This window comes from Crocodylus siamensis, chromosome 6 (genome assembly GCF_052110815.1).
Source record: "Crocodylus siamensis isolate JL-2025a chromosome 6, ASM5211081v1, whole genome shotgun sequence".
NCBI classification, from domain to species: Eukaryota; Metazoa; Chordata; order Crocodylia; family Crocodylidae; genus Crocodylus; species Crocodylus siamensis.
This window is the reverse complement of record NC_143400.1, coordinates 19,928,167-19,948,878: the sequence shown is the minus strand read 5'-3', so window position 1 is coordinate 19,948,878 and position 20,712 is coordinate 19,928,167. Positions and strand designations below refer to the sequence as shown.

General features: G+C 56.6%; 3 protein-coding genes across 15 annotated transcripts in view; 1 reads left to right on the top strand and 2 right to left on the bottom strand.

Moving 5' to 3' along the window:
• Positions 1–2,805: 2,805 nt before the first annotated feature.
• TP53 (tumor protein p53) lies at positions 2,806–9,106 on the bottom strand. 2 transcript variants are annotated; one of them, XM_090055715.1, is made up of 11 exons: positions 8,936–9,106; positions 7,485–7,558; positions 7,340–7,388; positions 6,995–7,228; positions 6,098–6,284; positions 5,399–5,511; positions 5,213–5,322; positions 4,078–4,202; positions 3,828–3,907; positions 3,482–3,591; positions 2,806–3,148 (listed from the first exon to the last, which is right to left on the bottom strand). In XM_090055715.1, exons 1-11 carry the CDS (start codon positions 9,089–9,091, stop codon positions 3,061–3,063), a joined length of 1,326 nt encoding a protein of 441 aa, XP_089911841.1. In that variant the 5' UTR covers positions 9,092–9,106; the 3' UTR covers positions 2,806–3,060. The 2 variants fall into 2 exon arrangements, with proteins under 2 accessions (XP_089911841.1, XP_089911842.1); XM_090055716.1 differs by lacking the exon at positions 8,936–9,106 and adding an exon at positions 7,955–8,211 and having other exon boundaries at positions 2,809–3,148.
• Position 9,107: 1 nt separating this feature from the next.
• On the top strand, positions 9,108–16,795 carry LOC149861484 (thialysine N-epsilon-acetyltransferase-like). Of its 3 annotated transcripts, none has more exons than XM_090055848.1 (6): positions 9,110–9,502; positions 9,788–9,839; positions 10,210–10,293; positions 10,414–10,512; positions 12,671–12,711; positions 13,849–16,795. In XM_090055848.1, the coding sequence occupies exons 1-6, from the start codon at positions 9,440–9,442 to the stop codon at positions 13,957–13,959; spliced, it is 450 nt and encodes a 149-aa protein (XP_089911974.1). In that variant the 5' UTR covers positions 9,110–9,439; the 3' UTR covers positions 13,960–16,795. The 3 variants fall into 3 exon arrangements, with proteins under 3 accessions (XP_089911975.1, XP_089911974.1, XP_089911973.1); XM_090055847.1 differs by having other exon boundaries at positions 9,117–9,502; positions 12,963–16,795; XM_090055849.1 differs by lacking the exon at positions 10,210–10,293 and having other exon boundaries at positions 9,108–9,502; positions 12,963–16,795.
• A 109-nt stretch (positions 16,796–16,904) lies between these two features.
• DLG4 (discs large MAGUK scaffold protein 4) overlaps positions 16,905–20,712 on the bottom strand; it is a 47,878-nt gene continuing 44,070 nt past the window's right edge. For all 10 annotated transcript variants that reach the window (XM_090055580.1, XM_090055578.1, XM_090055582.1 and 7 more), the window contains 4 exons: positions 19,819–19,991; positions 18,895–19,004; positions 18,572–18,663; positions 16,905–18,090 (listed from right to left, as the gene is read on the bottom strand). In XM_090055580.1, the coding sequence (XP_089911706.1) occupies positions 17,984–18,090; positions 18,572–18,663; positions 18,895–19,004; positions 19,819–19,991 (482 nt within the window). In that variant the 3' untranslated portion in view covers positions 16,905–17,983. The remainder of the gene's footprint in view (positions 18,091–18,571; positions 18,664–18,894; positions 19,005–19,818; positions 19,992–20,712) is intronic.

The window sequence follows — 20,712 nt, the reverse complement described above, 5'->3', positions numbered from 1 at the left end:
TATACACAGACATACACATAGACATGTGCACACTACTCGTAATGTGTGCATACACATGTACTATACACACACTACACATATGCACGTGTGCACATACACATTATTCTAATATTATAAAAGCCTAAGTCTGTCTGTCTGTAACACTCTATTTGCACTCTGATTGGCTGAAAGAAACAGCCAGTCAGAGTGCTCCGTGTGTACGGGCGCTGTCAGATTTGAAAGCCATACCAAGGACTGGACAGGAGGAGGAGAGGGGAGCAGGCCCAGACCCCAAGCAGCAGGAGTTAAAGGGGGAGTGGGCTGGATGGGGGTGGGGGGACCATGGGCTCCATCCCTGGCCACTCCCTGCCATCATTCTTGATGGACAGTTGACTAGTGCACACATATATGTGCCCTGACACTAGATCGATAGAGATAGCTACACCATATATATATACACATACATGTATATACACGTGTATACACACACATTCAGACAACCACGCATACACTATATACACATACACTGTACACACACACATAATGCAGGCATACACACATACACTACACTCACACTATATCTACACATGCACCCACATACTGTACACACCCATGTGCATGTACACTATATAAACATGGTTACAGCTACACAACCACACACAGCACACATGCACTCTACACCCACCTATGAGTATACCTCAACATACCCATGTGTTATACGCACACAGACAATGCATAAAAATATACCCATGTATGCACACGCACAATATATACTTGCACACACTACATAGTGTGCACATGCACACTCTGTACCCACACATATACATCCACACAAACATGACAAATGCACACATATTATACGTGTGCATATACTGTAGAGGAAACCCTCAGTATACGCGGGTTCAGCATTCCCAGTTTCAAATATTCGCAAATGATGAACCCGCATTTTAAATAAAGGTTAGACAAGGTTCTTTGCGTGAATCTGATATCTTTTATTAGACCAACTTAAATAGCTGGAAAACAATTATTAAGCAAGCTTTCAGGTTTAAAAACCCTTCATCAAGCTAAGGAAGTCAGGCTCCATCCAGGAGGAGCACACGCCAACTGCTGAAACTTCCTTAGCCTGACAAAGGGTTTTTGAACCTGAAAGCTTGCTTAATAATTGTTTTCCAACTATTTAAGTTGGTCTAAGAGGCTGGGATCTGTCAGGACCAATGGCTGGTGGATCCCAGAGGGCATCCCCCCTACCCATCCTCTCCCCCAGAGCATTGTGGGCTGGGTGGCAGATCCCTGGCCCTCCACTGGGATCCAGCAGTGGTGCATCACCCCCAGGGATTGACTATGGAAGGAATCAACTGGATACTTAAAGGAACGAGCAGGGTGGAAACACGGTGGGAAGGAAGAGCCTCAAGCTGCCCCCTCCCCCCCATGACACCTAATTGAGTCGGGGTGTAGAAAGCTAATGAGGTGGGGAGATGATTGGCTCCATAGCTATACCAGTCAGGCAGGAGAAAGGGATTGGTTGTGTCCAGGGGTCAGGCAGGGGCTAATGAAGGCAGTTCATTAACAGTGGTGAAGGCCGCTATGCAGATGAGGCCAGGCTAGAGAGCCTGGTTGCCTGGAGTCTCTCCAGCTCTGGGATGAGATCAGGGTTGGAGGTGGTGGGCATCATCCCAGCAGCCCCCTGCCCCAAATGCAGAAAGGGGGGGGGCACCTCAATGGGAGGGTCCTGTGGGAAAGGGGTGTGGTTAGCATGAAGGGGGGTATGGCCAACCGGGGGTGTGGATCTCTACAGGCGGTGGGGCGGGTGGGGAGGTCCTGCCAGGCCAGTGCTGGGCAGGGTGCCCTGGTTGTGGGGGTTGTTGGCAGGGGATGAATGGGCCTCAGTAGCTTGTCGCCTTCATTAGCCTGACGAGCTGGGGGAAGGGGGGGGGCCAGGAAGCCGGGGGGGGGGGGGGGGTCTGATGTCAGGCGGATGGGCCTAATCGGAGGGGCAGGGGACAGACAAGCATAGGTAGAGATTTCCCTCTACCAGGAGGATGGACCCAAGCCTGGGATTGCTTGGAGGTGGGAGGGGGCTTTTTATTATGGGGTTGTTGGAAGGGGCCTGATCCTGACCTGTGGCCAGGGGGAGCTTTCGCACCTGCAATCTTGCTGGTGCCCCTCACACCTGACCTGCAGCACCCAACTCCTTCCCTCAGTCACCCTGGGAGCTGCTGGGGGGTGTGGAAAGCCCAGAGCACCGTTCCCTCCCTCCCCCAACACAGAAGCGGGTCAATCCTGATAAGGACACCGCTGAGGCCAAAGATTATGGGATTGTAGCAGCCTCATGGGGGTGGGGAATAATCCCTAGAGGCCCCCCCTCACTTTCTGGGAGAGAACCTAGAAGACCGGGTCCCCAACACGCCCCCCCATCGATGGATGCTGCACCCGGACGCCTGGGTCTGTGGCTCAAGGGCAGCCCAAGGGGACAGAGGAAATTTCCAGCCTGGCTGAAGCAGGAGCTTGGTGGGGGCATTCATCCCCTGCCCACCCCACCCCCAACCACAGCTGGCACTGCCCCCCCCCCCCCAGCCTGGCACAGGGCAGTGCTGCCCCCCTGCGGCTGCTTGGGGAATGGCTGCCCAGTTGGTGCTCCTTGCTGCCACCCTGCAGCCCCCTGCTTGTGCCCCTCACTCCCAACCCACAGCCCCATGCCCCCCCAGGCCCTCCTGCTGACCTGCAACCCCCAGCCCTGCTGGTGCCCCTCACTCCTGACCCCCAGCCCCCTGTCCATGCCCCTCATTCCTGAACTGCAGCCCCCTGCCATCCCCCATTTGTTGATAAAAGATCCAATTTTATTTGTATAAAAAGATCTCAATACAAAAATTAATGCTAGTGTAAAAAAGCTGGGGGACAGGTTGGGTGGGGAAGGGGGCGCAGGGTGGAGATGGGTAGCCCTAGCCGTGGAAGCCCCCAGGGGGCAGGTCCAGAGGAGCAGAGACACCTTGAAACAGGGGTTATGGGGAGCTGCTAAAACCAGTACAAAAAGGGGGGAGTTGGCAGTGAGATGCAGCAGGGGGAGGGGACTGGGGTGGTCCTCTAGTCCGAGTCCTGGCTCTCATCCTTCACCAGCAGCTTCTTGCATGAGGCCAGGGCCAGCCCCTTGGCACGGCGTGCCTTCAGCAGCCTGTGTGGGAGTGGGGAGGGAGACAGGTGGATACAGGCACCTGGGCCTGCTGGTGGGCTGCCCACCCCACCGCACCCCACCCCACCCCATCTCTACTGGAGAACCCAGGGGTCCAGGCTCCCAAACCCTCTGGGGCTCTGACCCACCCTATAGACCCCAATCCCCTCCCAGAGAACATAGACATCTGGGCTCATAAACCACCCCTCCCCACCACTCACAGACCACCCTGACTCCACCCCCTGGGAAAGACAACCCCCCCTAAACCACACACCCCCTTCTCACCTTCTGGCCCCACCCCCTGCCCTGAAGCTCTGCCCCCTGCCGTGTACTCACGGTTTGGGGGCCCGGACACCTGTGTCCTCAGTGTGGGCCTCCTGCCCATCCAAGGCCTCCAGCCCCTCATTGAGCTTCTTGAACATCTCATAGCGGTCACGGCCCCGGATCTAGGGGGACAAGTGGGGGGGTGGGGGTGAAGGTCAGGCTGGGCCTCCTCATCCAAGCCACCCCCACCCCCCCAGCCTCCACGCACCTAATGGAAAGAGGCATGGCTCAGGTTCTCAACTGGTGGAAACTGATTCCCCCCACCCCACAATTCTGGTGAGGGGGGAGGGGGGGCTGATTTCCCCCCTCCACCCTTCAAAGATCCCAGGTGTCCAGGTGGGGGCCCCCCCACAGTTACCTGGAGAGTGAAGATCTCAGTGCTGGGATTCGGGACTCGCTTCTTTGGGTTTGGGAGGTCGTCTGTAGGGACCTTAAGAGCTGTGGGGAGGGAGGTATAGAGCTGAAGAGAACCCAGGCATCTGGGCTCCCAGCCCTGCTACTCTCATTATTCCCCTCCAGAGAACCCATGGGTCTGTCCATCCCACCCCCACTCTCACCCCCCTGCCCCAACTCCCCTCCCGGAGAACCCAGGCATCCGGGGCACTCACCCCGCTTGGCCGCACCCCCAGTGGTCGCTGTCTTGTTGCGCAAATTCTCCTCCTCCGTCTTGCGATCACGGCCAGGGCAGGCACAGATCCGGACCTCAAAGCAGCGTCGGCCAAGGAGCTGCCCACTTGGGGGGGGGGGCAGGTGTCAGAGCAGCAGGGAACCCGGGTATCTGGGCCCCCCAAGCCCCTCTGGGAGCATCTGGGCTCCCACCCAAGATGTGCTGAGATCCCAGAACCAAGATACCAGAAGCTAGAAGGACCTAGAACCCCAGACTCACGACCCCGAATCCAGGAAGACCCAAGTAGAACCCAGAACCAGGGACCGAGAACCCAGAAGACTGGCCAAGAACCAGGAGATGTCCCAGCCCTTGAAGGACCTAGAACCTTAGTCCCAAGAGAAACCCAAAACATGAAATCTGGAACCACAACCTCACAAGAGGCAAAAACCTAGGACCAAGACGACAGAAGAGTCACCTAGAGCCCAGAAAACCTGCCAAGACCTGAAAAGAGCCAAGACCTCAGAACAGTCACCTAGAACCCAAGACCTAGAATTATAACTTGAACTATAACCAAGTCCCTGGAAGAGTCACCTAGAACCCAGGCCCCACAATACCTGTCAAGACCCTAGGACCAAGACCACAGAAGACCTACCATGACCTTAGAACGAAACCCTGAAAAGAGCCAAGACCCAAAAACCAAGACCTCAAAAGAGCCAAGAACCCATGACCAAGTTCCTAGAAGACTCACCTAGTACCTAGAACATAGACCCCAGATGACACGCCAAGACTCTATAACCAGGACCTCAGAAGAGCCAACTAGAACATGGGACCTAGAGCCCAGAAAACCTACCAAGACCTAGGACCAACACCCAGAGCCAGGAACCCATAATCAAGACCCCAGAAGAGTCACCTAGAACCCAGACCCCAGAAGACCTACCAAGACCCAAAGACCAAGACCACAAATGAACCAAGACCCTAGAAACACAAACCCAAAACAGTCACCTACAGCCCAGATGAACCAAGAACCCGCCAAACCCAAGAGGCACCGAGGGGAACCCTGAGGCTCCCAGCTCCCCACAGCCTCCTCCACCCATCCCCAAAGTCCTGAGGGTTCCAGGAGTGGGGGGATGTCCCACCTTTTGGTCTCCAGAGTTAGGATAGCCAGGATTGGGCGCCGGTTCATGCCCCCCATGCACGAGCTGTTGCACATGAAGTTGTAGAGGACAGTTGTGGAGTCCGAGCCCACCTGGTAAAGCAGGGATTAAACTGGTGCCCCTCACTGGTGCCCCCCCACCGCCCCTCACTCCTGACTCACAGCCCACCTCTGGGGGGCTGTAGGGCACAGTCACACTGTGGCGCTTGGTAGTCTCGTCGTGGCAGTACTGGGCCTGTGGGTTCCCCTCCACCCGGATCAGGTGCTGGGCTGGAGCCACCCCTGAGGGCAGGACAAGAGGTCAGGGGCCCAGCAGGGGGCCTGGAGCCCTGGCTCTGCCCTCCAAAACCCAGGCCATGTCCCTTGGGGGCCTGGTCCCACCTACCAAGGCCCAGGCCCCGCCCCCAGGAGAAAGACCTGCCCCTTGGGCCCAGACCCCATGTCATAGTGTCACCTAGGACCTAAGCCCCACTCCCAAGCCCGCCAGTCTCCTAGACCCCAAACCCCAGCCCCAGGGCCCCCCACCCCAGACCCTAAGCCCCACCCCCAGGGACCAAACCTCACCCTTAGCATCTCCCAGGGCTTAGGGCCTGCTCGTAGGGTTCAAACTCCACCCCCAGTGGCTGCTAAGGCCCAAGCCCCATCCCCTTGTCTCTCCCAGGGCCCAAGCCCCACCTACTAGCATCACCTAGGACCCAAGCCCCACCCCCAGAGCCCAAGCCCTTCCCCCTAATGTCTCCTTGGACCTACCCCCCACCCCCAATGATTCCTAGGAGCCAGGTCACACCCCTAGGGCCTAGGCCCTCCCCCCAATGACTCCTACAGCCCAGACTCTGCCCCCCAAGCCCCAGGCTCCACCCCAGCGCACCATCACTGTGCTCCGCACTACGCTCATGGTGGGGGCAGCGCCGCACGACCTCAGCTACATGCTCAGCCTTCTTGTAGACAGCGCCAGCACGGAGCAAGGCACCAGGAGGCGGAGCCTGCGCCACCCGCACCTGCACAGGGCACGACCGCGCCAGCTGGCAGAACAGCTTGTTCAGCGCCGGTGAGTACTGGGTGCAGGGAGAGCGCCATCAGAGCCCCGCCCTCAACGCTCCCAACTGCACCTGCCCCCCCCACCCTGAAGCCCCACCTACAACCTCAGGCCCATCCTCAAATGTCTGAGCCCCACCCCCAGCCCCCTCCCTCAAACACCCACAGCTTTTCCACAGGCGCCTTGGACTCCTAGGTCCTGACCCCATCCCGCCAGGCCTCACCCCTTACCTCAAGCCGCCCCCCCCCCCCCCCCACTACTAGGCCCTTCTGCTGTTCTTCCAGGCTCCTCTCCCTTCCCACAGGCCCCGCCGCCACTCCTCTAGACCCCTCTCCTAGATTCCCCCTATTTCCCCCCCAAAGTGCTCCCCCTCACACCAGGCCCTGCCCTCTTTTCCCCAGACTCTGCCCCCTCACCATAGCACTGACCCCAATCACCCTGAAGCTCCTCCCCCTTCCCCCCCAGCTGCACCTCCTGTCCCTAATACTCCTCCCCCTTGTCCCAGGTCCCACCCCACTCACCCCTAAACCTGACTCACCCTTTCCCTGACTCTTCCCCCACTCCAGGCCCTGCCCCCTTTCCCCAGACTCCTCCAGCTCACCCCAGACCCCTCACTCTTGCCTCAGCCACCACCACCAGGGCCCCTCTCTCCACCTCCCCCTAAGCCCTGCCTCCATCACCCCCATCCCTGCCCCCTTGCCCATCAGGTCTAGGCCCCTTGGCACTCACTGTGCAGGTGACGGACTTGGCGGTGCCAGAGGGCTGGAAGGCCACCTCGAAGCCATGGACACCAGGGTAGTCCTCAGTGGAAGGCACTATAGAGGATGTGGGCAGGGCGTCCGGAGGCGGGGCCTCTGGGGGTGGGGCCTCCCTTCCCAGCCCGGCCGCTGGTGCCCCTTCCAGCTCCTCTAGCAGGGGTAAGTCACCTAAATCCGGCAGCCCTAAGACCAGGTTCCGCGGATCCTGGGAGACGGTGAAGGGTTGAGGGTCACCACCTCTGCCCCGGACGCCTGGGTTCTCTCTACCTCCGGAGGGGGTGAGTCGGGGAGCCCAGCCCCCGCTCCCAGCGCTTACCCACAGTTCTGCCTGCTCCTTGGGGATGGATCTCACATTGTTATCCAGACTGGGAAGAGCAGAGACAGCAGTGAATGCTCAGAGGTTGGGGGGGGGGGGTCAGAGAAGGGGGTTCTGGGAGCCCAGACGCCTGGGGCCCACTCACACGTTCCAGAAGTCAAGGAAGGGCTGGCTCAGGGGGGGGTCCAGCTCGGGGTCCATGATTGACTCCATCTGGTGCTGGGGGGCCACATGACACCTGTTAGCCCTGCCCCCTCCACTGCCCTACCATGCTACTCTGATCCCTCCCCTTCCCCTCACCTGCTCCCCCTATGGCCCAAGACCTCCACCCCTTAGCCCTGCCCACCCCTCCTGTGGCTTGCTTCCCCTTTAGCCCCGCTCCATGCTCCTTTTGCCCCCCCTCTTCCCTCAGCTGTCCCCTCCATAGCCCCCCTCCCTTCTAGCTCCTCTCCCACTCCCCTGGCCCATGCCCCTTCCCTGACCTGTCCCCCACATTGCCCTCCCCATGTTCCTTTGGCAACATCCCCTTCCCCATCATGCCTTCCCCTCCTGTGGCTCCACCCCCCTCCACCCTTGATCCCTGCCCCCTCCCCAACCCCGCCTCTCGGGACATACCATTCCCTGAAAAGGGGGAGAAAGGGTTGAAATCCCCACCCCCGCATAGGGGGAGGGGGAGAGGAATGCGTTCCCCCCTCAATAGCAGCAGCCAGGGGCAAAACCCTGTCAAATGCTCCACTCTTCTACATGGTTCCTTCCAGCACCCCTCAAACCAAGCAGAGCTGGCCGTACCATTCTGGGAAGCAGGGGGGATGGGAGAAACTAAGCCAGCTTCCCGCCGCCCCCCTCCCCCGGAACGCCTCAAGCCAGGCCAAGCGGGCTGTACCATTGTGAGCATCGCGAGGGGAGGGGGGGGAGAATCCAAACCCTTTAAAAGGTCCATGCCTTGGGGGGGGCGGGAGGGTGCAAAATGGGGGAGGAGTCCCTCCTACAATGCTCCCAACTCACAAAAAGCTGCGCTGTGGTCATCCCCCGTCATCCTTACCTCCCCCCCTCGCTGAACCTGAATGGATTCACCCAGACTGAACCAAAACAACCCGCCACTGGGGAATGGGGGGAGAAAGGAACAAACAACCCAGAATAGGGGGAAATCCCTGTAATCCCTCTTCAACTCCAATGCCTCCCCAACCCTTGGATCCCCCAGTAGATCCCCCCTGAAGACCCGTAGATCGCTCCGATCCCCCTCCTTCCTTCCTAGCAGATCCCCAACAGATCCAAAATCGACGGGAAGGGGCGTGGATCCCAGAGCATCCCACACTGCAGTGGATCCCCGAGATCACAAGGGCAGTAGATCCCAAAGGGGGTAGACACCCCCCAACCCCTCCCCCTGCTGGATCCCAGGCGCCTAGACCCACCACACCCCTCTCCCCAGTGGATCCCAGGCGCCCGCAGTGGATCTCAGGCCTCCTTAAAAGATCTCCCCCATACACGGCCACACAATGTGTCCCGGGAGCTCTGGCCCGCCCAGATCCCCCGCTTCCCCAATAGACCCCTGTGTATTGGCGGGTGTATCCGACTGGAGCCCACCCTCCAACTCACCAAGAAGCCAGCGCGGGGGCCAGCGGGCGCAGCAGCGGCAACACCATGCGCCGGGGCTTCCCCAATCCCATCATGCCCCGCGCCTCCATGGCGGTCGGGGTGAAGGCAAGTGCCAGGAGTTGCGGCCCCGCCCCCTTCCCCCCACACGCTGTGCATGAATCACTGGGCCACGGAGCCGTGCCAGGTGACCCAGGCCTCCGGGAGGGGCCGGCCTGACCCCTAGTGTGTGTGCGTGACCTTGTGCCTCAGTTTCCCTTCCTGGGTTTACTCCTGGAGCTAGGGAGAACTCAAGTGACCGCCCCCCTTGCTCCAACCATTGGCCCCCACTACCCTCCCACAAAACCCAGGTTCCTGGACTGCACCCCCTGCGCCCTTCGACCCCAGGGCACGAGGGCGTGTGTGGCCCCACCCCTGCACACACCTTTCCTCCCCGGCTTCTGATTGGGCCCCTGCCGGGGGGAGGCAGCAATAGTCCTATACACCCACACTTTTACCCCCTGCACCATGGCCTGTGTTGTGAGGCAAGCTCGGGCCCAAGACTGCGACGCTCTCCTGGCCATGATCCACGTGAGATATGTCCCCCTCCCCATGCCCCCTGCCTCAGTTCCCCGCCCCCCCTATGCCTCAGTTTTCCCCACACCTGGGTTCATTGTGGGGGTGAGGGTGATGGGGGGGGGGTCCTTTGGTTCTCTCCCCCCCCCGGACAGCTGGGTTCATCCCCTCCTATGCCCTTGTACCTCAGTCCCCCCCCCGCCTCAGTTTCCCCTTCCCTAGATTTATCCCTGGGCTTCGGGGGGAGGGGGAGGGAGTCAGCCTGTTCAGCTCCCATCTTGGTGTCTCCCCACCCCGCAGGGCATTGCTGAGCATCACCAGCTCCGGCACCAGGTCACCATCGGAGCCCAGGGTGAGTGTGGGGACGTGGCTTAGCCTTACCACATCCCCTTGCCAAGGTAGCCCCGTCCCCAACCCCATAATGGCTGCCCCCCATCCCTAGGTAGCCCTGCCCCTCCCCATCACCAACCAATCATGGGTTCCATGGGTTGTTCCACACCCCCCCACAACATCACCTGCCAGTTATGGCATCCCTGGGTAGCCCCCTCACAAGCTCTGCCCCCCCAACACCAGCCAATCACAGGGGATCCCCTGCTTGGACCTGCCCCCAAATACCTCCCAATACATTCCTGGGCAGCCCTGCCCCCCAGTTTCCTGCCCGCTCCATCAGCATAAAGCTCCCCAACCTTGGGTCTAGGCCCTGACCCTGTCTTGACCCCCAGACCTGCAGGCCGACGGCTTCGGGCCCAACCCCTTCTACCACTGCCTATTGGCTGAGCTGCTCCTGGGGCCGGGGGAGCACCCAGGTGAGGAGCCACCTTCCCTCCCAGCCCCGTCCCCAAGAGCCCTTGACCCCTGACCCCCATCTCCATTGGGCCAGGGCCCCAAGAGCCTTTGACCCTTGACCCCTGTCTCCATTGGGCCAGGGCCCCTTGTAGGCTACGCCCTCTTCTTCTTTGGCTACAGTGTGAACCACGGGCGCCTCGTCTACCTGGAGAACCTCTATGTGGAGCCCCTGCACCGAGGTGAGGGGCCAGGGGGCAAAGGTCACCAAGGGGTTGGAGGGGCAAAGGTAACCTACGCTCAGGCAGGGAGCAGAGGTCACCCAATGGTTGCAGGGATGGGGGGAAGGGAGGCAGGCTGGGTTATCGTGTGACCCCAGACCTCTGGGTCATGACCTTGGCTGTGACCGCACTCATGGCTGTTATCCGACTACCTTGCATGTCACATAAGCTACAGTGCATTGTGTTGCATTGCTTTGCATTAAGCTGACTTGCATCAGGTTGTTGCGTTATGCCGAATTAACTTGCATTGCATTGTGTTGTGCTGTGTGGAGCTGGCTTGTGGCTGGTTGTTGCGTTATGTCTGTTGCTTTGTGCAGAGCTGACTTGGATTGTGCGTGTTGTGCTAAGCTGACTTGCATCAGGTTGTGCAGCTGCATTGTACTGAGCTGACTTGTGTTGTGCTGTGTTGCATTGTGCTGACTTGTGTCACATTGTGCTGCTGTGCAGAGTTGACTTGTGTCATGTTGTGTTGCATTGTGCTGAGCTGATGTGTTTGCATTTTGTTGAGCTGAGCTGACTTGCATTGTGTTGCCTTGTGATGTGCAGAGCAGACTTGCGTTGTGTTAAGCTGGGCTGAACTGACTTGTGTTGTTGTGTTGTGCTGAGCTGACTTACGTTGTGTGGTGTTGTGCTGGTGCAGTGTTTACTTGTGTCACGATGTGTTGCATGTGTTCCACTGTGCTAAGCTAACCTGTGTCAGATTGTGTTGCATTGTGCTGAGCTGATGGGTGTTGCACTTTGTTGAGCTGAGCCGACTTGTGTTGTGTTGTGTTGTGTTGCATCGTGCTAAGCTGATTTGTATGTATTGCACTTTGTTGAGGTGACTTGCATGAGGCTGTGTGCACTGCATTGTGTTGAGCTGAATTGAGTTGTAGCGCGTTGTGCTAAGATGACTTGTGCTGAGCTGATTTGTGCCAGGTTGTGTGTTGCGTTTTGTTGAGGTGAGCTGACTTCTACTGTATGCGTTGTGTTGTGCTAAGCTGACCTGCATCAGGTTGTGCATTGCATTGTACAAAGCTGACTTGCGTTGTGTGGAGCTGAACTGACTTGTGTCATTGTGCAGAGCTGACTTGCACCAGGCCTTGTGTGTTGTGTTGTGCTCAGCTGACTTGCATTGTATTAAAATGACTTCTGTTGTGTTGTATTGTGTTGACTTGTGGTGTGTTGCATGTGTAGCATTGTGAGATACAATACAAACTCAGCATAGCTCAGGCCAATGCAACATGATCCATCTAAGTGTAACACATCCCAACAACTCAATGGAACTCGGGTGCAACCGATGCTGAGTCAGCTCAATAAAATGCAATGCGATTCAGGATACCAAGGCCAATGCAATTCAACTTATCAGGGCAACACAACTCAACACAACCTGAGCCATGTCAGCACAATGCAACACAACACAACACCACACAACTCAGTGTAATCCAGGCCAACACAACATGAACCAATTTAATACACTTCAGCGCAACTCAGTGCAACATAGCCTAGCTCCATGTACACACAACTCAGCATGACATAACTCAGGCCAATACAATATGACCCAACTCAATCCAACCTGACCCTATGCAACTCAAGCCAACACAACACAACCCAGCTCAGCACAACACAGTGCAACATAACTCAGGCCAACGCAACACGACCCAATTCAATGCACTACAAACCAGCCTGGGACAAGGTGACTCAGCACAACCCAAACCCACGTAACTCAGGCCCATGCAACATGACCCAGCTCACCTCAACACAACCCCACGTACCTCAGGCCCATACAACGTGACCCAATTCACCCTAACACAACCCAGTTCAACACAGTCCAACCCCACACACTATGACCCAACTCACCCCAACATAACCTAGCTCTGTACAATGCAACAACTCAACCCAACCCAACCCCCTGCAACCTAGGACACCCAGCTCAACCCAACTCAACACAACAGAAACCAACTCAACCCAGCAAAGCTACTGGTGGCCAGATCTTGCCAGATATACCTCATGGAGATGATGGGGAGGGGTGTGTCTTGGGGGTTTCTGTTGGGCTGGAAATGAGGGGGGCGGGACTCCCTGAGGCCCCTTCTACTCCTGACACTAACTTGGAGGATAACTTAACCATGAGTCTTTGCAGGCCGAGGTATTGGGAAGACACTGCTGAGTGAAGTGGCAAAGGTGAGACCCCTTCCCCCCCCCCCCCCAAAAAAAAAAGGATCCTGTGTCCCCCTGCCTCCATCTCAGCTAGGTCCGCCCTATGCATTCATGGCACCTCCAATGCATTAGCCCCACCCCCTACTCCCCAGGCCCGACCTGAGGAGGCCATGCATGGAGCCCTACCCCCTAGGGGCCTGGCCACACACCCCTACTCTGGCCCTGCCTCCCATCAGCCTAGCCCCACCCCTCTCATCGTGGCCCCACCCCCACAGGTGTCACTGGCCCTCGGCTGCATGGAGATGAAGCTGATGGTGATGGAAGGGAACTACCGGGCCGCAGCTTTCTACCAGGGTTTGGGTGCCTGCGACACCACTGCTGATGAGGGCTGGCACTGCATGGAGTTGGGGAGGCTGGCCCTGCACCGCCTGGCAGGGGAGGAGCCCTAGGGGGTTGGGGCCACCATGTATGACTTCCTTCCACTATCCCACAGTGCACCTGGGGTAGTGAGGTGAGGTCCCTGGAACTGGAGATGGATATTGTCATAGCCCTGCTGACTATTTGTGATCCTCCATTGACTATTCATGGCCCCCCCCGACACTGGTCATTCATGGCACCCTCACCATGACTGACCAATCGCAATCCTCCATGGGCTCTTCATGACCCCCCCCACACCATTGACCTTTCATGCCCCCCAACACTGACCAATTGTGGTCCCCTGTGAACTATTCATGACCCCCTCTTGATCATTCATGACCCTTCCATAGACCATTCGTGGTCCCTAGTTGGCTACTCACTAGCCCCTACTAACCAATGACCATTTGTGATCCCCTGGTAACTATTCGTGACCCCATTGACCAATCATGGTCCCCAGTGAATATTCACAACCCTTCCATTGACCATTTTTGATCCTCCAATGAATATTCATGACCCTTCCGTTGACCCTTTACTGGCCTTCAATAAATATGCATGATCCTTGCAGTGACCAATTGACTATTCACAGCACACTTGCTGACTTTTCACAACCCCCTGCTAACCACGGTGCTTCCCAGTTGACTATTCATAGCTGCTGCTTCCCACCCCCAGGCACATTCATGGTTCTGGCATACTCAATAGTGGTGATGGTTCCCTCATGAATATTCATTATTTCCCATGAAACAGCCAGTCTATTCCAAGACTCATAAATTTTCCCAAAGCTCCAAATGTCCAAAACAACCCGAGATCTGCCATGACGGACCAGGAAGCAGAGCCTCCCAACTCTTTTCGTCATAAACATTCGTGAAGTCCTTGAATACTGAAGAACCACCCCCCCTGCTCCCCCCCGTGAACATAGGAGATCCCTCAATAAACGCCAAGATTCTTCCATGAATAATGATGTTTTGAATATTTGGAACTGCCTATGATTCTCTGGTGAATATTCATGAAACCTGAATATTTCTGACCACCTTCCATGAATATTCATGACCCCTGGCACTGAATATATGAACCCCCAAGATAACCTCGTAAATATTTGTGGCCCCCTCCAATATGGAAATGCTTCCAAGATTCTTCCATAAGCAGGTGTGACTCTGTGAATAGCCTGGAAGCATCCCAAATTCTTTCATACATATTCAACAGCCAAAACTGGTGTATGAATATTCATGAAGCCTTTGCCAGATCAAGGAGATCCCGATTTACTCATAAACACTTATTTTCCCCTCCAATGTGCCGAATTACCCAAGATATTCTTACCGGCATTCAGGATTCTTGCCAATATTCAAGATGAGCCCAAAAAGTTTCTCATGAATATTCAAGCTGGGCCTATGAATATTGAAGAGCCAACCCCCAACGCTCAAGAGTATGCAAGATGCCCTTCTAAATATTCATTATTCCCCTTGAACAAGTCAAGAATATCCATGATTCCCTTCTAAATATTCATAATTTGAATATTCAAAGTTCAAAGGTTTCCTCATGAATATTCACTGGCCATATTCAAGAGCATCTGGGGTTCCCTTATAAATATTCATAATCTAGCTTGAATATTCAAGAGGGCCCAAGATTCCCTTATGGCATGGATCCCCTATGAATATTCATTATTTCCTTTGATGGAGCTCATAAATATTAGTTAAATATAATGCATATTCAAACTAAAAGCACCCTGCCCCCAACTCACTAGATCTAGGTTCTCATGCCCTTGTGCAGCACCGAGCACCCTCTGGTCCCACCCCTTCCCTCCTATCACCCACAATGCTTTGCTCCCCAAAAGCTCCGCCCTCTTCCACCAAATAACACAGGGCCTATACAATCTTATTTACATAGACTGAGCTGATTTCCATTATTTACACTGGGTTCATCTGTGTATTTCCATCATGACCAGGCTGGCCTCTGGTCAGGAACAATCATTGGCTGGTTCGTAGGCAATATTTGCATAACAAGCAAGATGATCTTCACGATATGGGGGGATGATATACTTGCCTAAGGGCGTGGTGGCTTGACCAGGGACCAGCCTGCAGATGAATGAGCTCATGAATAGTCATGTCCATCTCATCGGCATAGGCTGCATGTCTTCATTTGCATAACAATCTTAGCAGCATTAATGAACACCTGGCCACCTCCTTACCTCATTAATATTCATGTAGTGAAGTCATATGTATAACACCTTGAATAGGTATCACCCACAAAGCCTACCTCTCCCCTCAAAGTTCATTAAGGGAAAGAGGAACTCATCAAATTTATAACCATCCCTGGGGCTCTACAGGGCCACGCCCCCGAAGCCCACAATTTGTATATTAGGGGGCAGCCAATGAGCACGAAGGGACAGGGTCAGGGTCAGGGGTAGCCAATGAGCAGCAAGGGGCAAGACCAACAGAGGAGGCAGAGGCAGGGCTGCTTATAGTTTAAACTCTTTAATCCGGTTTAAAATAGCTCCGTGTACACGCGTGGTGGGGGGAAGGGGAGGGGGCGGGCAATGCAGGGCCCACCCCCCAGTCCAGGCCCCACTCCTTAATGAGGAACCAACCAGCAAGAACTCCCCCCAGCCCCGCCTACAACAATACAATCCCAGGCCTGGAGGGAACCCAGGTGTTCAGGCACAGACCCCTGCCCCACAGAGACCCCACATTCCCCTCCCAGAGAGCCCAGGCATCCGGGCTCAGCCCCAACTCCCCCATCCTCTGACTTCCCCCACCCCAGAGCTGGCCTGGCCCCTCCCAGGGGGCCATGCTGGGTCAGAGGGAAAAGGTCAGGTATAGGCAGGGGTCAGAAGTCATGGCTGGGGAGGAACCTAGGGGTCAACTGGAGAACAGGGGTCAAAGGTCAGGTTGGGGGGGGGTGTCAAGTCCAGCTCCAGGCAGGTTGAACTGAGGTGTCGGGGGGGGGGGGGCTGGAAAGAGAACACAGGTGTCTAGGCTTCCCCACCCTCAGGCCTCCTCCCCTTCCCAGAACTGGAGAAAAAATGACTTCCCCTTCCCCCCCATTGAATCACATCACTCTCTTTCTCTATATGCAAATATAAAATCTGGGTGTGACTCAATGGGGGGGGGCACATGGGAGGAAGGGAGAGGCCCAAACCCTCATTATTAGTCTCTCTTTAATTAATTAATTAATGTGGTAATTAGCCAATGGCTAATTAAAGGTTCTATCCAAAATACGCTCTGGTTGTTCCCCCCCCCCCCGGCAGGGAAGAGACCCGCTCCCTCTGCCCCCAACCCCCACCCAAACCCTGGGAAGAGCCCAGGCATCCAGGCTCCCAGCCCCTCCACCTATCAGGGGTTGAGAGAGAACCCAGGCTTCTGGGCTCCCAGCCCCCCGCTTCAAATCTACCCCTAAAAACTAGGGCGAGAACCCATGCATCCAGGCTCCTGTCCCCGCCCACTACTGCCGACTCTCCTTCCAGACCTGGGCGGGAACCCAGGCGTCCAGACCCCCCCGGGTCTCAGAAAATCATGGGAATTTCTTTCCATGCCCCTGGAGAGGCAAAGGGGGGGGGGGGTGTCAGGGTCCCTGCCCAGCATACACACGACCCAAACAAAGCGAGAACATTAGCATCTCATTAACCATTCAAATGAATGCGCCGCCACCCTCCAATTGGGAGAGCTCAGCCCCACCCCCTCCCCCTATCCCCCGTTAACACAGACTGAGAAAGAAAAGATGCACAAAAAAAAGGGTGGGGGGAGAATGACCCAAAATGGCCGAAATCCTCTGGGTTTTGCCCCCACAAAATAGGCCCCCGCCCTCAACCCCACCCCAACCAATAGAAATGCTCCTTTTTTCACCATCTGTCTCGCCTGTTTGCTACGAGTTCGTTGGTTGGTTTGTTGCTTTTTTTTTTTGCGTAGCCACATCGATCCTCATGCACCGGAAGAGAACGCAAACCCTTGAAATTAATTCAAATAAATTAGCATAAATTAACATAAATTAAAGCGGAGACGTCCATTAGAGGGGGGATGGTAAAGGGGGGCGAGTCCTGTGGCTCACCCAGTTCTCCGCTGCTGTCCTGAATGGAAGATGGGGTGTGGCTCTCTCTGGCCGCGCCCCCCACAGCCATCCATGCCCCCTCCAACCAAAATTGGGGGCAGGGAGGAGAGGAGGAGTTAATCCCTGCCCCCAGGATGCAGTCACTCCAATGGGATTCCATTGGTGGCAATGGAGAGGTCACAGGGAGGTGGGTTGTTGCTGCTGTCGCTCTTGATTGGCCAAATGCCAACCATTGCCATGGTGACAGGCTGTTGCCAGCCCCTGTTAGCCAATCATCTCCTTTGATTACCGGGCTGATCTCTGTTGACCACTGGCCAACTGTCGCTGTTCCTGATTGGCCAATTGTACACCATTTTCTCAATGGTGACTCTTCACCTCTTCCCTGTTGGCCAGTCATGGTCTCCTTGACCATGACCAATCATCTCCATTGGCCAGTCCTCTTTCCTCCTTGACAATGACTTGTCACCTCCATTGGCCAATCCTCTCATCTCTCCACCAACCTGTCTTCATCCTCTGTTGGCCGATCATCCTGTCTCCGTTGCTGTGACAACAACTCGCTGTCCCCGTTCTCTATTGGCCGATGGTCCACTGTCTCCTCCTAGACACCCCCATCCCAGCCATGGGTTCCCACCACTCCCCCAGCCCCACTCCCTCCAAATCTTGGGGTATGGGTGGGGGGAAGAGCCGAAAATCCATGGGGCTGGAAATGGCCAAGCCCCTGCAAGGGGAATGGAAGAAAAAGGAGTCCTGCCCCCCTCCCCGGGCTGGGAAGAGAGGAGGGGGGCAGGGCTGCTTCTGGGAGGTCATGACACGTCCTTAGGAGAGTCACCGGGCTGCCATCTTAGAGTCTTTCCCGGGCTGGGACCCAAATATATGGCCCGGAAAGTTCCTCTATTATCCGCTTGATTTTGTGGTAGATCTCCTCGAAGCTGTCGCCTTCCACGATAGCTGCAAAGAAGGGTCAGAGGTCAGCCAAGGGGCCATGGTCTCCCCAACCCAGGGGGCCAGAGAAATGAAGGAAGGCTGCCAAAATGGTGGCCAAAACAAGATGGCAGGCAACTTAAGGTGGAAAATTGCCAAGGCAATGGGGCTTCCCATGTTCAGAGCTCAGCTGAGGGCAGGGGTCAGAGGTCAGCTGATCCAAGGGGGCCGGACAAAGGAAGGCAGGCAGCCAAAATGATGGCCAAAACAAGACGGCGGCCAAAATGAGGGGGAGAACAGCCAAGCCAAGGGAGCTGCCTGTGGCCAGAGGTCAGGGGAGGGCAAGGGTCAGAGGTCAGCCAACCCAAAGGGGACAGACAAAAGAAGGAAGGCGGCCAAGATGGTGGCCAAAATTAGATGAGGACTGCCAAGCCAAGGGGGCCACAGAAGAGGTTGAGGAAGAGTTTGGGGAGCCCAGGGGCATTGTGGGAGGACACGAGGGTCTCACCTGAAAAGCACTCGGTGAACTCCTGCTCCAGCTTCCCGGCCCGATCCAGGGCCTTCCGCGCCTGCTCCTCTGTGATGCGCTTGCTGATCTCCCTATGGGGGCAGGGCCAAGGAGAGGGCAAGGTTATCCCAGGCTCTGTCCCCCCACCAGACTCTGCCCTCCTGTCCCCAAGTCACCTGGGGAAGCCCCATCCCTGTGCTCCCCCTGGGTCCCTGCTCTCATCTCTGCCCCGGAGGCCCCGCCCCCATATCTTCTTTGAAGCCTGGCCCTGAAGTCCTTGGGAGGCCCCACCCCCCCAAAGCCCTGCCCCCCACGGCACTCACAGGACATTGTCGAGGGACTTGGGGCGGATGAAGATGGCGATTGGGTGGAGCCCGGCAGCCTGGAGCCGCCGCACAGCATTGGCTGAGACGTCCAGGATGCAGTGCTTGCCCTGGAGGTGGGGCCAGGGGGTTAGATCAGGCAAGAGCCATGCTCCCAGCCTGCCTGTCACCCCTGCAGCCCCATCTTTAATACCCCCCTCCATCTACCCCAGGGCAATCTGCCCTCCACCCCCTGTTACCTCCCCAAGACTCTTGCTACCTGCCCCCTACTCCCACTACCTGCCCCCAGCCCCCCTAACTGCCCCCACCCCCATTTGCCCCTCCTAGCCACTCCCAGAAACCCATTAGCTGCCATTAGACCCCCAGTACCTGCCCCCCCCACTCCTGTGTCTGCCATCAGGCCCCCCCACTATCTGCACGCCACCCCCTTACCCCTCCCACACACCCCTGCTACTAACTTCCAGCACCCCCAAACTGCCACAGACCCCATTATCTGTTCCCCAGTCCCATATCTACCCCAGTCTCCATTATCTGCCCCCCCACTCCCACGTCTGCCCCTAGCCCTGCCAAATTCCCTCAGATCCCATTATTTTCTGCCCCATACTCCCATATCTGCCCCATCCTGTATTTCCCCCAGCTCCCCCAAAACTGCCCTCACTTATCTGCCCCCTCACTACCATATCTGAGCCCAGCCCCCCAAACTGCCCCTAGACTCCCATTATCTACCCATCCCATAATTGCCCCCAGCCCACCCCAAACTGGCCCCAGCCCCCAATTATCTGCCCCATCACTCACCCTAGCCTCCACAAATTGCCCCCAGACTCCCATTATCTGCTCCCCATCCAATATCTGCCCCAACTTGCCACAAACTGCCCCAGACTCCTATTACCTGCCCCCCAGCCCCCATATTTGCCCCAGGGGTACCTGCTCGGCCACCTCGCGCACAGACTGGACGCTGGTGCCATAGAGGTGGCTGTTGTACTGCCCGGCCTCGATGAAGCGGTGGCTCTGGATGTCCTTCTCCATCTTCTCCCGCGATGACACAAAGTGGTAGTCGCGTCCATCCACTTCATACTCCCGCTTGGGCCGCGTCGTGTCTGCTGGCGCATGTGCACATGTGAACGCACTCCCGACAAGGCACAACATGCCCCTGTCACCCAACACCCCACAACACACACTGACACACCCCAGCATGCCCCTGACACACCGCAAGATGCTCCCAACACACCGCAACATGCCTCAACACAGCCCAACACCCCACAGCACACCCCACAACACCTCCCCGAAACCCCATAACATGCTCCAACACACCCCAGCATGCCTGATATACAAGCACCTGACACTCAACACTCCACAACACGCCCCCAACACCACACATGTCCCAACACACCCCAGCATGCCCCCGACATACCACCACATGCTGATGACATCTCAACACATGCCCTGACACACCACACCACACCTCCAACACCACACAACACACCCCAACACACCTCAACACGCCCCCAACACCCCACTGACACCACACAACATGCCCCAACGCACCCCTGCAAGCCCCCAACACACTACAGCATACCCCTGGCACACCACAACACGGCTCCATGTGCGATGATACTACCTGATGCTCTAATGCCCCCTGATGGGTCACAGCAAGCCCTGACATCGCCCCCCAACACAGTAACACACTCAGACACACCCTGAGGCACTGCAACAGACCCTGACATGCCCCCGCATGTCACGACAGACCCCAGCACTGCACCGACATCTCTTAACACACCCCGACACAAATCACCACCAATGCGCCCTGAACCAGGACAC